General features: G+C 36.2%; 3 protein-coding genes across 3 annotated transcripts; 1 reads left to right on the forward strand and 2 right to left on the reverse strand.

Annotated features, from left to right (window-relative positions):
* Window positions 1–2,286: 2,286 nt before the first annotated feature.
* On the reverse strand, window positions 2,287–6,654 carry LOC113678608 (sphingolipid delta(4)-desaturase DES1). The gene is made up of 2 exons (XM_027195508.2): window positions 6,202–6,654; window positions 2,287–4,561 (listed from the first exon to the last, which is right to left on the reverse strand). Exons 1-2 carry the CDS (start codon window positions 6,281–6,283, stop codon window positions 3,669–3,671), a joined length of 975 nt encoding a protein of 324 aa, XP_027051309.2. The 5' UTR covers window positions 6,284–6,654; the 3' UTR covers window positions 2,287–3,668.
* A 582-nt stretch (window positions 6,655–7,236) lies between these two features.
* Window positions 7,237–8,512, forward strand: LOC113678631 (glutaredoxin-related protein 5, mitochondrial). The gene has a single exon (XM_027195527.2). The coding sequence runs from the start codon at window positions 7,485–7,487 to the stop codon at window positions 7,950–7,952; it is 468 nt and encodes a 155-aa protein (XP_027051328.2). The 5' UTR covers window positions 7,237–7,484; the 3' UTR covers window positions 7,953–8,512.
* Window positions 8,513–9,136: 624 nt separating this feature from the next.
* LOC113678615 (kanadaptin) lies at window positions 9,137–16,421 on the reverse strand. Its single transcript, XM_027195514.2, has 13 exons — window positions 15,190–16,421; window positions 14,455–14,632; window positions 13,965–14,081; window positions 13,751–13,820; window positions 13,018–13,160; window positions 12,771–12,857; window positions 12,548–12,621; window positions 12,166–12,235; window positions 11,821–11,942; window positions 11,449–11,513; window positions 10,692–11,133; window positions 10,366–10,477; window positions 9,137–9,225 (listed from the first exon to the last, which is right to left on the reverse strand). Exons 1-13 carry the CDS (start codon window positions 15,706–15,708, stop codon window positions 9,176–9,178), a joined length of 2,049 nt encoding a protein of 682 aa, XP_027051315.2. The 5' UTR covers window positions 15,709–16,421; the 3' UTR covers window positions 9,137–9,175.
* Window positions 16,422–16,425: the final 4 nt, after the last annotated feature.

Consider the following 16,425-nt stretch of genomic DNA (forward strand, 5'->3'; position numbering starts at 1 on the left):
AGCTGAATTTCTGTAGTCCCAAACCAAGTATCTGCATAGTTACCTATGAAGAGCTTCTGCCTTGAAAAAAATTTGTAGCATGCTCTCTCCAGAAGCATTGTCATTTCTGTGATCAATTTAGAGAATTACATTAACACTTGCAGTCAGTTGGTGTCTACACATTTACTTAAATCTGTTGATGGTAAGTTAATCTGTTCTATACTCTCATGGGTAGTGTATACCTGAGGGTTATTTTTTTATCTCTTCTAAACCCTCTTTGAGTAGTGTGGACCTAAAGGCTATTTTAATCTCTCCTATACCCTCATGGGTTGTGTATATCTGAGTGTTATTTTAAATCTCTTCTATACCCTCTTGGGTGGTGTATACCTGAGGGTTATTTTCAATTGGTCTTTGATCATGGGGGTGAAATCAGCTTTACCAATAGCTTTTTAGGCCATTTTTTAGTTTCTTCTTTTTACATACTTTATAGTTCCTGTAATATTTTGCTGTGACATTTGTTGAGGACTATTTGTGGACCTTGTGTTAACAAATTATTGTTGTCTTCTTTAAGACATGCATCATTTCTACAAAGAAAATAAGCTTAGCATACTGCCCCTATGTCATTTTGAATTAGACCCATCAAGTTTCTTTTCCCTGGACTCTTGTTTTTGGACAATGTACAAAGAAAGCAGTGTTGTATCTGGAAAATGATTTGAAATATTATTGTAAGTTGTGCTTTTTTTTCATTTCAGTCAAGGGGAGCTGTATTAACTTAATTGTGGCCATTATCAGTTGTCCTGGAGTATTCAGTGAACAATTCATGCCACCAAGAGGTGCCAAACCTCAGCTTGAATCACTTATGCAAATTAGCTGATTGATTGTGCAGCCAGCTAATATGCATTTTTTTTTTTTCAGTGCAAAGCTTGTCATTTAACTAAATGTTCTCCTAGCAATATCAAAAAACAGATTATGAAAAAAGGCAAACTTATCAGCTGGGAAGTCTTCTCTTGACTGATACATCAAATTCTCCCCACCAATCAACTGGAAAATGTTCAACATCAAAATGGGAGAATCACCAATTTTTGCATTCATTGTTATTTATTTCACAATAATCAAACTTTTTTTAATTCAAGCTATGTAGTCCAAAATCTCCCCCATTTTCTTCCATATATTGCAACTAATACTGAAATTATACCCACTCAAACTGATGACTGGAAACCAGATCTGGACTGTGTGCCCAACACTATAAAGGGTCAGTCTTTTCAGTAAACTAGCACTTATCAAGAAACTTATCAATATGCTGGTGTCTTTAACATGAAAGGACAAGTTCTTCTACTTCCCTGAACAGAATGCTAGTTTACTACTGTTTGCCCCCCTCCTTCACCCACAGGATATAACCTGCTTTTCTTGACAGTTTACCACAAACTGATTTCACTATTAGGTGGTGTCTTGCACATTATCACAGCACATTGACCCAGTCAGGGCCTGTATTTAATCCACTTTATCTCTTTTATAGCTTGTGCCAAAGATCTTTCAAAGTGCCAGAAATAAAAACAGGTCATACAAATTGCTTCACACTCTCACTTTATTTGCACATATTTCAGATCTAAGTTCACAGTTAAATCATTATTGCTCATTACCTAACATTACCATCTCAGTTTACTTTGTTTTGATCAATTTCTTTGTTTTACAGGTGTTAAGTCTATTGTCATTTTTACCTACCCCTTTACAATGTTTAATTTTTTTTCAAGGACAGAAATTTTTCATTAACCCTTCTCTGCAAACAATGCAGTTTAGTCTATAATACAGTTCTTTGCAGGTGTTCACACTTTCCAGTACACTGGAGAGTTTTGTAACAATTGTAAGTGCAATTAGCCTTTAATTGTTGCTTCTTTATATTTATGTTACAATTGGTAGTTTAGCTTTTCCAACATTTAAGTTTCAATCTACATCAAGGTTCTAACCCCAACCAGCAAGTCTGTCTGTATCAGTCAACAACTACATTTAAGTCTGCCATCTTCTTTGTTTGCAAGTACTTTATCTTTTGCTTTTTAAAATTAAATCTGCAAGTTTTAGCGAATCCTTGTAGTGTTATTATCTCTGCCACATTGTCACTTACAACACTAACCAAACAATTGGTTTAAGAAAGATAACAGACATAAATTTCAAATAAGCATAAGTACAAAAATTTTCAAAAGATATCATTTGGTTTAAAAAATACCACCAAGAGATGAACAGGAGATCATGAAAATCAAGCAAATCAAAGATCCTGCCATGATCATTGCTTCCCATGATTTTCATCTGCAGTTTCAATGAAATTTCTTTTTAATGAAAACACACAAATGTTTAATTATCTATTGGTTTCAATATCCCAAAATGATTCAGTTTATTTCAAATCGAAAGTCCTAAAACAATTTTGCAATGATTTAATTTTATTTGAGAGTACATTAAATAATATTTCTTAGTTTTGTTATATTTCAATTAACTTATCTTCTTCTTTTAGGAATTTGATCTTGAAGTGCAGGTAATAAAATATATGCAAAATTTCAACATGGTCATCTGCTATTAGTTTCATTTACTCCTGCAAGGCTGAGAATAGGATTTAGGTGCATGTCATGAGGAATTTCAGTATAATTACATTAACCAACAAAAGCAGGGACTGTGAAAGTCAATCCTTGAAGCAAGGTGTATTTTCTGACATAACACTACATGTACATTCACTTAAATAATTTACCAGGAAGTATGCCACAGTTGAAAGGGAGAGTTAATCAGTCCTTGGAAGGTTTCTGTGTGTCTGCTTCTAGCATTTTGATCCTAATTGAAAGTATCTTTCTCAATATTATTAACCAATTCTCTCTGGAATAGAAGAAATATCATAACTATAACCTCAAACATCCCTAAACAAAAACCTTCAGGACTTAAACTGTACACTATATTATTTTGACATCATAAATTCCATGAAGTTTTGAAAATAATGAATAAGAAAATATTTCTGTAAAAAGGCTTAAATTTAGTTAATTTGTGTATTTATTCATGAAACTTGGTTCATTAAAGGTAAAAAAATTCTCAAAGTAAATTTAAAAACCTGGAACACTGCTCTACAGATAAGCCTTTCTAGAGGAAAAAATTCTTGGTTTGCTAACAAACAATCTAAGATTACAGAAAGATGTTTTTGTTTTGTTATGAGTGCGAAAACAGAAAAACTACTCTGATGTTCTACTTCTGAGCCAGAGAGACTCTGTGGAGAACGAGGTCTATTACAAAGTTCATATGACACGCATCCTGCATACTGCTAGGATCAGCAATGTCAATAGCGCCATGTTTGTAAATAGAATGAGAAATGCTCAATAAAGAAATAGAAAAAGATGTTTTTTGTCTTGTCACAAGTGTGGGACAAAGAAAAATTCTGAGACCTCAAAATCAACAAATTTCCCTTTAAGTGTCCAGTAACTTTGCCTCAAGGAAACTTTTACTATTTTACTTTTTATTTTTTGGGATCAATCTTCATCACTTCAACAGAAATATTCAGCCTTTTAAATACCACTCATGATAACCCATAATTACCCCTAACTGACAGTATACTATCAAAGTACTACTGTCTGTTGACATCAAACTACAATATTACATCTCACAAGATACTGCCGATAGAACAAGTTTTTCTCCTCACTCGGTTGGTTCAAGTCTTTCTATTATTCCTTGTTATTTTTTGGCTTCATAGCCTTTCGTTTCATCCTAGCATATGGTCCAATTGCTGGATCAGTGATGAAATCAAAAAGTACTTTTGTCCAGGAGTGATGTTGTGGTAAGTTGTCATAGTACTCTGGTGCAATCTCTTTCACCAAGGGTAGTCTGGAACCAGGAATACTTGGAAAATCGTGATGCTCATTGTGGTAACCAACGTTGAAGGTGACCATATTCAAAGGGCCATAGTATGAGAAGGTTTCAAAACCCTTGGCGAACATGTAGTGCTCTGAGATAAAATGCCCAGCCACTGGGTGAAGCCCCATACCTAACAATGAACTTGCAATCATGTACACAAGTGCCTTTCCTCCCCAGTAATGCACTATCACTGCATCAACACCAAACTGGAGAATAATGTTGAAGATTTCCAAAGCCAAAGGATTCTTTGGGTTTACAAACATTGGGCGGAACGAGTAGAAGAATGGTTGAAATACCACCCAGAAAAATTTGGTTAATGTGTTAAAAAACAAACGGGCTTCAAATTCTGTGGGCAGGTCCACATCCAGCTCTTCATCACCTTGGTATCTGTGGTGCTCCAAATGATACTTCTTGAAGGAGATGGCACATGGTACTCCAATAGGAAAGTTTACAATCAGTGAGAAGATTCGGTTGTGGATTGGTCGTGCATGGCCAAATGCCAAGTTGTGGGAGATCTCGTGTATGGCTAGGAGTAATGCATGGTTGATGACGCCACCAACAAAATATGCAGCCAAAAAGATGATAGGCCAGGAGAAATCTTTCAGCACATATGTCAATGTGAACTGGATCACAATTAACAGCAATACTTGGTACTTGAAGTTTGGATCATAGCCCATCAACTTCTTGATTTGGGGGTACTTAGCTGAAAAGAGAAAACAGAAAATATTTTACTAGTGAACAAAAACTTATTGTGCTGATCACAAACAAAAGTTGATATCAAGAGAAAATAAAATGGTAACTTTAGAATCTGTCACAGAGAAAAGATAAAACACTTGCAACTTGAAGGTTGATGAAAAAATATACATTGATCGTAGAAATAGGTGACATCAACAGAGAAATGAAATGGTAACTCTAGTCATTATTAAGAACTCTGTAAAACTGGAGATAGTGGGAAAATACAAGCAATTTTTTCTCATGGTCTCATAGACCATGCACTAGATCTCTGGTAAGACATTCCCCATCAGTTGAAAGACCTAAATACAAACTCTTTCGCCAAAAAAAAAAAAAAGAAGAAATTATTTGTAGTCAGAACATGATTCCTTGAATAAAAAGTCTAGTGCCTGTATTACCTAATAATATCACATTTCCTATATTAGTCTGGTTTCTTTCACTCTTCTGCTTTAAAATAACAAACTTTGAATAGGTAAGAAGTGGTTGGGAAACCTTTCGCTTCCTCTAGCCCTTGGGTTTCCAGTAAAGATTTTACTTCGCTTGTTAAAGATTTGCCCGTAAATGCTAAATAATTCTCTTATTACTTCATATTAATATCTCCTCTTGTGAGCATTAAAAGATTCGTTATTCTTTGTTATTGTTGTCACAAGAAGTGACTGAGAAAGAGAAGGAGTGGTTTTGCTTTTCTTTGCAGACATTTAGCGTATCTGTGTAAATTTCTGTTTTGATTGTTATATAACTTATTTGATGAACTGTTTTCACTGTATCCTGCCTCGTCGTTCAGGAGAGTACATGTGGATATAAATGTTACTTTTGTTCAATCGAATCTTGATAGCCGTTCAAACTTTTTCCAAGCAAAACGGAAAATGATCAGGCCCGACGGATGATATTATTTCGCTCTTTGTACATCAGACAACTCAGCTTGACACTGAATAAATAATTCATTTTGTACTACTACAGCTTGGAATATCAGACTAACGCCATAAGAAACGAAGCAATCCAAAATAATAAGTTCGATCTTGAGATTGAACAAGGTTTATTTAGTTCAGATTGGATACTGTATGTTCGAAATAATTCACAAATTCAAGTTTTTCAGTGGAAACTCAGTACTTTTTACACGAGGTTAGTTTAATCTCATTGCATAACATGGTCCTTTAGGTGTAACGATTGAAATAAGAAATGTTCTTCCATGTGGGTTCTCTAGTCTAAATTTTTTGAGAGAAGAATTGATACAGTCATGGAAAATTCGATGACTAAATACTCGTATTTCATACCGAATCAATACTAAATCAAGAGTGGCCATGAGTCCCGATGCCTGCGGCTACAGATCCCGATGGACGGAACCGGCATTTCTCTCTCGTTTATTCACAAAGAAGGGTGAGAATTTTCATTTCAGATTAATTCCCTTCGGGAGAAAACCATTTAATCAAAACAATAAAAGAGTCAACTTGAAAATAGTTACCAGAGTGAACTTGTACTGGCAATTCTTTCCGCGTGAAAATATAAATTTTCATCGTCTGCCAAAGCAAACAAGCGCAAAATCTGAGAGCGTTCGAGTCCTTCCCTTTAACGATAAAAAAAGAAAACGAGCTCGATGCTTGCATTTCTTACCTAAAATTTCCTTCCTTCTTGAAGCATGTGGTTCGGCTGTGTAAGACCATTCGAAGTCAGTCCTCGATACATGTCCCCCCATTTTGATGTCACCGGTAAAAGTCCAGTGTTGGACGGCAGCGCCTCGATGCACTTCAGCGGTTGATTAAGATGCAACGAGACAGCTGTAAGATTGTTAAGACGCAACGGGGGGGTGTGGCGACGAAATTGCGTAAGTTTGAAGCTGTCACAACTAAAAGCGCTAACCTTATAGGTAAATCTTGTCTTCCAGCTTAGTTTCAAAGATCTTTAAGATGTCAATGGTACAAAATGTACAGCAATCGCGCAGATCTTTGTCCTTTAATTCTTCTTGATAGGACTGTCGATTCGTCATCACTTTCGTGACAAAAGCGTCACCCTATCTGGGTAGCCAATCAATCGGAGGTTGTTGCGTAAGATCCAAAATATCAGCTACTGTCAAAGTGAGTGATAAGTATAGGAAATCGTATGAACGCGAGTGCATTTCGTGATTTATGGGCACGAGTGATGTTTTGAAAGTTCTCAAAATTGCACGAGCCGTAGGCGAGTGCAATTTGGGAACTTTCAAAACATCACGAGTGACCATAAATCACGAAATGCACTCGCGTTCATACGATTTCCTATACTTAGCGAATAACTGAGAAAATTAATCGCGCAAGATCTCGGTAAGTTCCTTGATTAAAAATCCACTATACAAGTTACTGCGTGAAAACTAATGAAAATACATAATTTTTCAAGCTACAAGTGCAAAAAACTGACCTACAAATTGCGAACCATTTGCATCAATTGATTTGAATTAATTATTTGTCGCCTGATCGTATGACAGTAGTGAATTCAGCCTCGCATTCATAGTAGGGAGGTATGGGGGAAGGTGTTATGCAACTTCTCCAGGCTCGATTTCGTAAGATTTTGACATTTTTAACAAAGTTAAAAGATTTAGACAAAAATCTGTAGCGCATGCATAAACTCTCAACTTCCGGCTGCCGTCCGCTTCGGCGCGCACATAGTCATAGACATTTCTGAGAACCAACTACATGTTGTTACATGTCACGCAAGAGATTAAAGGTGAATTTATTGTCACCTCGTCAAGTTTCTATTTTCGATTAAGGTTTTTTCCGAGCAACGTCCAGTTAAGTATAAATTGCATCACATCCCTATTAGGTCGTATCTCCCCTCAAGATGACTTGTTAGAGAAGAGCCGGGAAGTCTGGGTATTAGTGCGAATTTGCGAATTTGCGACTTGCGAAGACTGGTAATTTTTTAAGATGGCCACATTGTTTGTACGACGGATTTTAAACAGATCTCTTTCCTTCGGTCCTCCTGCAGGCCGTATTACAGCTAAGTTACGCTTCCTCAGTGACCAAGTAACCACATGGACAACAGAAAAATTCGATGAAGTCGTAAAGAAGGACAAAGTGGTGGTTTTTATGAAAGGAGTTCCTGAGCAACCAATGTGTGGTTTTAGCAATGCTGTTGTTCAGATTCTTCGGATGCATGGTGTCGAAGGTTATGGAGCTTATAACGTACTAGAAGACGAGGAACTGAGGCAGGGAGTGAAAGAATATTCGAGCTGGCCGACAGTTCCTCAAGTCTACATTGGAGGAGAATTTATCGGTGGATGCGATATTGTGTTACAGTTGCATCAACAAGGTGAATTGATCGAGGAACTGCAGAAAGTTGGAATAAGATCTTTGTTACTGGACAAAGCCGAAGAGGATAAAAAGGACACTTAAGCTTGAGAAACTTGTACAATACGATTCGGCGCTGGCCTAACATTGCTTCGAACAATCTTGAACATCCACCATAACCATGATGACGTAATAGTTCTCAGACAGTTGAACTTAGTTCAGGGCGACTTGCACAAAACTAAGTTGGATAACAGGAAAAAAAAGAAATAAATTACATCCAGGTTCGATGTCATCTTTGTTTGCTTTGGTCCTGAACACTTAATGTCAAAACTGAACTTAGCTGTATGAATTAAGGTGGTAAGTTTACTGAAGAAACTATGATGCTGTTCTAGTGGACAATATTATGAGTGAAAATACTTTGGTTTTATTGAGTGAATTGATAATATTAATTGGCCACTTAAAAATTTATTTCTTTAAGATAATTCAGCAGTGTGCTTAATTGGAGCCAATATTACAGAAACATCTCATATCACTGGTACAATTGTAACAGGCCACAGCCTCTTACAAGCTTTGTACACAAGTCTAAGTTGCACCCTTAATGCATCATGCTACATGCCATTTGTACAGTCTGTTAAACACTGAGCTAGTAAAGATATCTTGCTGAAGATTTCTTGTCCTATTGGATTGCAAAATCAATCATCCATTGTGTCATGTGCAAAGAATGTTATGATCCTTTTAAGGCCCCATTTATATGATCTTGGGTAACTGTAACAACCCCCCCCCCCCCACTGAGTTATGCTAGGCAAGCTAACCTTTCACTTATTTCTTTACAAAATTCAGTCCACCACTCACATGAGGTTGTCAACTTATCTCAGGTCAGTGGGTCAACTAGAGAAGGGGAGAAAGGGGGGTGAGTTGTCTCACTTTGGCAGGTAGGCTAGCCCTGGCAGGCAGGACAACTTTTTCTCATGACATGAGACATGACAACTTAATTTGAAGATGTGTGAACACACCATAACCAGGTTGTTTATGGCTGTTAATTCCCTGTCTTCCACCATTTTGTCAGAGATGTAACCTGGCTGAAGGAGGGTCAGCAGAAGTCAAATTTCCTATAAACGCTCTTTAAAGTTGACTGGGGTGGGGGGGTAGGGTTGGGGTTAGGTTAGAATTACAAGAAAATGGACACTGATGAAAACCAAGGTCCTCAAATTCTTTATGAGCAACCTGGGTTTCAGTCTACTGCTGATGTCAAAACTACTACACATTGAAAATAAATCAACTGAGACACATTTTGTTATGAAACTGCTCTCTATTCATTTAAAGACTCGTCAGTAGCCAAACTTTTCATTCAAATGTGTTTTTCCATCCCCTGTCTGACCTGAGAACCAAAACAAAAAGATCATTTATAGCCTGGTCACTTATTATTTCCTATTATTGGTGTTGATCTTAGCCCTTTCACTCCCAAGATCTCATTAACAATTCTCCTTACTATCTGCCATACAATTCTGATGATGATAGTTTGGATTATTTGGTATTGGATCACTAATAATCCCCTTAATGATATTTTTCTTCATTCCAGTCACTTGTCTTCTTGATTTTTTATCAATAATGTAAAGGGAGATTCTGTTTTGGCAACTCTTAAGAATTTAGGGTTAAATCACCAATCTTGTCCAAATAATCCTCCAGTGCCACCCTAGTCAACTAATGCCCCATTCACACCAAAGCTTAAACATGTTTAAAAGTTGTTTTGTTAAACACAGTTTAATTTTTTTTTTCTTCATAGAAACTATTTAACCGAATATTTTTGACTTGAATGTAGCACATTGGAAATGTAAGTTAGCAAGTACTTGAATCCAATGGAAAATCAAGTTTTTCAGTTCTCTGTTTATAATTTTCATTCAATGAAAACCAGTTTAACAAAACATGTTTTGCTGGTGTGAATGGGGTATAAGACAACTTCTGACCATGACAAACACCAATTAATTTTTATTTTGTTACCAGGAAATTCCCATTCATTGATAAGATACATTTTCCTCAGCCATTCCAGTTGTTGGGTAGGCTCCTATTTTGATCTCAACATAGTTTTTGAGCCTTGCAAAAACTTTTCTGGTCAAAAACTCAGCAAAAATGTAAAAATGGGGTAAGCTTCTAAAGAGACTGGTGCTGTGTCAGTGCAGGTGGCACAGGATAATTTGGATTTATCAACTGGGTTGATATTGTAAATTTACAACCTCTGTAGTTGAGTTTTGGGCATTAGCCCTTTATTAAAGCGACTTCATCAGCTTGACTTGTGGCCATGTCTACCTAGGTCTCTCTTTATCAGAGAACATAACTGAACAGATGCCATGAAAGGTGGTATATGTGCCTTGGTTTTTTTTTTAAATTGATCATTTAGACCATACCACCTTTCAACTCCCTTAGTTTGCACTTAACCATCATTTTGTCCTTTGGAGGAACACTTCCTTAAGTTATAAGAACTGTAATACCAGTCACTTTCAACAATAACAAGTGGACAAACCTTCAGGAGGCATCCATGCAGTAAATGAAGGGTCACTATCAGCCTGCCATTGTGTGGGCACACCATATGACCGTTTTTTCATCTTTCTTCTCTTTTTTGGAATATCTTCATTCTAGGAAAAAAAGCAAAGAAAAATGAGGTGGTGAAAGTAACTGCTACAACATAAGATTTCAGTTACCCTTTTTGAATAGAGGGGATTTGTAGATCATTTTACTTTCTCTTAAGTAGTATTTTCCTAATTATCATCACATGATTTTATACCATCATACTTCCCACTTGAAGTTGACAATACAATACATATTTTAGGGGAAATATTCACAGCTTACATTTTCTTCTGTTCTGTTCTTATCATCTTCCTGCAATTCTGTCCCTCCATCTGAATTGACTCTTTTCGTTCCTAGTTTACTTTCCCCATCTTCTTCTTGCCCAAACTTTTCTGTTTCTTCTACGTCTACAGTCTTGTCACTGTCTGATGGCACTACAACATCCTTTTTTTGTTGATTTTTTTTCCTTCCACCCAAAGCAGGCAAAACAGGAACAGCAAATTCTTTCTGTTCTGTAGGACGTGATTGACGGTTGTCCCTGAGTACCTTTTCATGTAAATGTTCCTTATCAACTGACCTTTTGGTTTGTTTTTCTTCTTCTGGCATAGCTGAGAATGTGTGTCTAGAATCTGTGTTTATATCTGCTGTCTTACTTGATGAAGAGTCAGTGGGTTTACTTTCAGATTCTGTGCTAAACTTTTTGAGATCAGTATCAAGTGCTTTCCTGAAAAGCAAAACAATTGTCAGAAATAGCTAATGAAGGTGTTAATACAAGTATCAGCTTGTAGCAACTTGCCTTGGAGTAATTGACATTTTTTCAGTGATTTTTAATTAACCTCAAAACAAAACAAAAAAAAACACCCAAATAATACAAGGTGGACCAAATTTAGAAATGCAGCAATTTAGGTCTAACTGCATACTCTATTTTAAAATTAAGTTATTTTGACACAGCTCATGGTAAAAACACAGATGTGAGGGTGGAATATTCTAGCAAATTGTTTAAATAAGATTTCACATTTGCCAATTAAATTCCTCTTACTCTGTAACTGGTGGAAGATTAGCTGGCTTGGCAATATTAACAAGTTTGACCAGTCTTTGTCTCTCCTAGAAAATAATAGAGATATTATGTGTTTACAAGTCCTCTCAATATGACCTTTCTCGTACCTTTACCACTTAACATTACATGCATAAGAGGCAATTTTACTGAGTGAGTGTTGTGAACCAAAACTAATGGAAGGTGGTAACAAAAATGCATAAGGGACAGAAGCCAAAGAGAGAAACATGTACATGTTCTTGGCTTTGTGAGGTACTATTTCTAGATCAAACACAAAGTAACATAAAGCAAAACCAATGTAGTCTCAAATCAAACAGTCAATTAATATGGTAAATTTAAAGTTATTACTAAATTCACCTTTTTCAGGTCAAATATTTTTCTTCTGATCTGAGTCCTTGTTGTCTTGTCTAGTGATGTTCCAAGTGAGCTCATGAAATTGTCCAAAGAGTCAGCATCTCCAGACATTGAACCATTTCTTCCTAAAAAACATGAAGTAGTCAAACCAAATGAGACATCAATTAATAAAAACTGCACTGGAAATTAGGGTGAAAATGCTCACTGACAAATTCTAGTCCTCTTTGAAAATCACGTGTAGAATTTGCAAGTACAAAGGGCTAGTAAAATATAGCAGCAAACACCTGCAAAATGGAATTTCTCAGAACATCTATCTTAACCAATAAATCCACTTTACAAAAAACTTACCTGCTGCATCTTGTTTTAATCTACTCTCACAATCTGAAATTTCATCATCCAACATCTGAAGCTTTGAAGTCTTGCTCAGAGCAATAACAACACAAAGTTAAGAATTTGTTATATACAGACAGTCTCATAATTTTATGTGACTCTACCACCTTTCCTAGCTCACCAAAGAGTCCTTTGCAGCTTAGCTGGTAAGGGGGGGATTCTGCTGCAAAATTGGGGGAAGGGGTCTTAAGTTTGAGAACTTGTAGAAAACCCAGAGCAATTTAATGCGTTAAGTAAAGATAACAGGGAACAGGGAAATATGGGCATGATTCCAACTGTCACAATGCAATAACTTAATGTAAACATTGATCTAATTTGTAAAAGTGTTTAAATATCTTACCAAAGATTCATAAGTTTCTGTGGTGGACTGATCTTTACCAGCACGCTTCATTCTTTGTATTCTTTTCTTCTCAACTATAAGGTCAAAGAGTCAAAGCTATTGACAATTAAACTTCCAGATCTGATTGTTAATTCTCTGCTCAGGCTGCTTCACGTTTCCTTGTAAATTAACAATTTATGTTTTGTTCAACACGGATATTTATCAGCAACAAATTATAACTGACCTGATCCAGTTCTATCCAAGAAATTGTCTTCATCACTGTCATAAAAATCATTTTCTTCCCAATTTTTCTCTTTGTGTTTCCTACTCTCTGTACGGGAAACAACAGAACTAGAATTAACACATTTAATAGAATCCTTCTCTAACTTGAAATTGAATCAAGAGAGATAAATGAAACATATAATTTCTTATGACTATTAAAATCAACCATGAATTTATCGGACTGATACAAATATTAAGTGGTCCACTACCATGAGAGGACTGTCTCAGGAGGCCAGCAGCATCCAGCATTCGACATGCCTCCTTTGCACACTCCAATACTGCTTCCTTCTTCCTTCCTGTGATGGCAGCCTCGGCATAAAGAGGATCACCACTTGGCCCATCTATTGGCAATCTATAAAAAATGTAACGTGGTCAATCTTCATATTCTCCACACTCTTCTATATAAATTTCCTTTGGTGCTGACAAGGAGAATTTGTTTATCAAACAGAGCTTTTTGGCTTGACACTTCCTTCATTCTTACATTCTTAATGAATGATTCTGTATTTCTGTGAGGAGAAACAATGCTGGTCACCTTTAGGGTCTAAAGGGTTATGTTATTAATAAAATATCATATCAAAATTATTATAGTCATTATTTGAAATGCGATTACCGTAGTTTTAATGATATCATGAGAGTTAATAAATATAATAATTATTCATACTATTGGTTATAATTATAATAGTAATAACTTTGTTTATAGGTCATGGTATTAAATCACCAACCAAAGCAAAGCAAATCAAACATAAATGTAAATAACATTTAAACCAATACCCCAAATTCTACAAGACATAAATCATAGCAATGGAGTAGGACTCAAAACTATAGAGCAGCAAATCTTCTTGAGACTAAAAGTGGACAATTTGAACCCAGGACCTCCAGTTTTCAAATCCAGCCTTCTTACCATAAAGGCCATGTCACTTCCACATTCCAAATTTCACTTACTTTACTCTGCAGTGAAAAACTTTTGCATGACCTGGACCTTTCTCTTCCACATCATACTCTAACTCCAGCCCTGACAACCATAACAACAAAATATTACAACACAATTATTCAGAGTCACTGAAAATAGAACATAGAAAAAATAAACAACATAAATGGAACACTACTGACACAAAAAATTTCTTAAAGAACCACAATCATAATTAATATTAAAAACCTTCTCTTTCAAAGAATCCTCTCAAAGTCTTCTTAGGATCTTTGAAATGATGCTCCTCAGCCTTCTCAGTTTCACCAAAATCAGGTGGATATGCAGGCTCTTCAACTGCATCCTCCCCTAAGGAATTAAATAAAAGGATATGATCTTTGCAAGGGACCACTTATGTCACATGTAATAAGTGCTATATATTTATTTTTGAAAGGGAAACCATTTAATTTTGCTGGACGGCTCAAAATTTATAATTGTACTTAATATGCTATAAACAACTCAGAATTCTCAGATACAAGTGGAAGCAAAGCAAGCTATACCATACTTGATGCAATTTTCAAAAACAAGAAAATCTTACCCCTTTTATGACATCAATAGTGCTAATGTAACAGTTAAAAAACTCAGTGGGCCAGTTATTTGAAGAAAAGTTAGCAAATGGCCAAAATAAGACTTCTCTTCTCTTTTAATGCAGAATAAATTTTTACTCAATATAAATTATTACCCATTCCCCAATCAATTCCTGTATCTTCTTCATTTTGTTTTCCTCCCTCTCTTTCTTTCTTCCATTCCTCATATTCCTCTTCTGTCATAACTCTGCCCACTTCACTGCTCCTGACTTCTGTTTGTTTTTCTGTTTGTATAGCAGCATTTGAATCAGATTCTTCACCATCTTCAGGACCCTGCAGACAAAAGCAAAATAACACAGTATTATGGAGGGAAGTACACTCAATGATTTGAAATGGGTGCTTACTAGAGACTAGGTGCTAAGCTTTTTTTACCCACAGGGTGGGCACTTACTCTAAGTGGGCTCTTATTCGAGGTGGGCACTTATTTAAGGTTGGGTGCTTGATGCTATAAGTATAGGTAACAACATGATTTTGAGTGCAATTTGGTGTTAATAAGCACAAGTCAATTTTTCAAAGACAACAAAATTGTATGAGCCCTAGTCTTTGGAAAATTTATTAGTGCTTATTTACACCAAATTGCACGAGAAATCATGTTGTAACTTGCACTCATGTTACAACTTTACACTCTTGTTACATGGAAATACACTCGTTTTCAGCCAATCAGAAGTGCGTAATCTTTTTAATACACATTCTTAATACGGTGTGTGTGTGCTTTCATCAATACACGTATCTTTACACAAAAATCCACATAATGAATGGATCGAATCAATCAAACACAAACTACTATAATAATTAGATTTTTTTCTGCACCATTTCAGATTCGAGCTTACCTGGAGAATAAATAATCTGGAGCTTCCCCCAAACTTAATCACATATCCTACACGCAGTCTATAGTAACGTTTAGATTCAAGTCTTGACTTATTGACGAATGTTCCGTGTGTGCTACCAAGGTCATAGAGGTAAAAACCTTTCTCGCTATTTGAGGTATCGCTCGTCTTGTACTGAATCACCGCGTGGTATCTAGAAACCGAAGGATGTTCTAAGCTAACATCACAATTAGGAAGCCTTCCAAACACATGAAAAGGTTTACTAGTGAGATCAACATTTGTTATTATGCATCCATTCTTCAAAACTTCCAAGTTGTAGAATTCGTCTGGGATACCACTCCAGGATGGTTCCTTGTAGGGCAATTCTGGCACCGATTCCTTCTTTTCTTTTGATAGAGGTTTTGACTTTGATTCTTCCTTTGAAATTTTTGCCTGGTCTGGAGGTTTTGTCGGAAGATTAGGTGGAGGCATATCATAATTCTCGCTGTCGTTTTCGGTCGCCGTCTCCTCAACGTTCGCCATTTTAGAAATCAGAGGTACATGTTGTGTAAGGTGAATGGAATGTATACCAACGCGAATTATTTGTTCCAGTTTCTCCCCGTTTTGTCATCCCCGCTCGCACCTTTGGGAACTGGATAACAGTTTATCTGTACACATCACTTATCTTAAAAGGAGGAAAATATGAAAGGGAACCCCATAATTTATTTGTGATTTGAAATCGTTTTACACAAGTGTCCTAAATTTTTTTTCTTTCCAATTTTTTTCTACCCATTACTGACAGGCAGGACCATCTGTAATTCGTAATTCAATTTAGGTATCTACTGTATAAACAAACACTACAATATTTACAGGTATGTTCACCCCATCCTGTTTCCCATTATTATTACAATGGCTCTCAAGTTATACTTCGTAATCCCAGGCATAATCTCAGGTGATCAACTGATGATTTTGATACTCTGTCAAGCTCACAGTTGCTAAGGATCCAGAGAGCCATCAACTTAGAGACATTACTTAAAACATCCTAATTTCAAATTGTTCCTTTATTCGTTTTTGTTTTAGCGATCTCGAATGGAATACAGACAATGGTAGATTTCTTCCTCCTCCCCCCTCCCCCCCTTCTATAAACTGCTCTTTATCCAGTTGTCCACATGTTTTGTGCTCAAAGTATAACCTTTCACTTTGACCCTTGACACTCTAACATCACTGTAGGCATTCTCCACACTTATCTCTTTACATTTC

This window comes from Pocillopora damicornis, chromosome 7, assembly GCF_964200805.1.
Source record: "Pocillopora damicornis chromosome 7, jaPocDami1.2, whole genome shotgun sequence".
Classification (NCBI taxonomy): Eukaryota; Metazoa; Cnidaria; class Anthozoa; order Scleractinia; family Pocilloporidae; genus Pocillopora; species Pocillopora damicornis.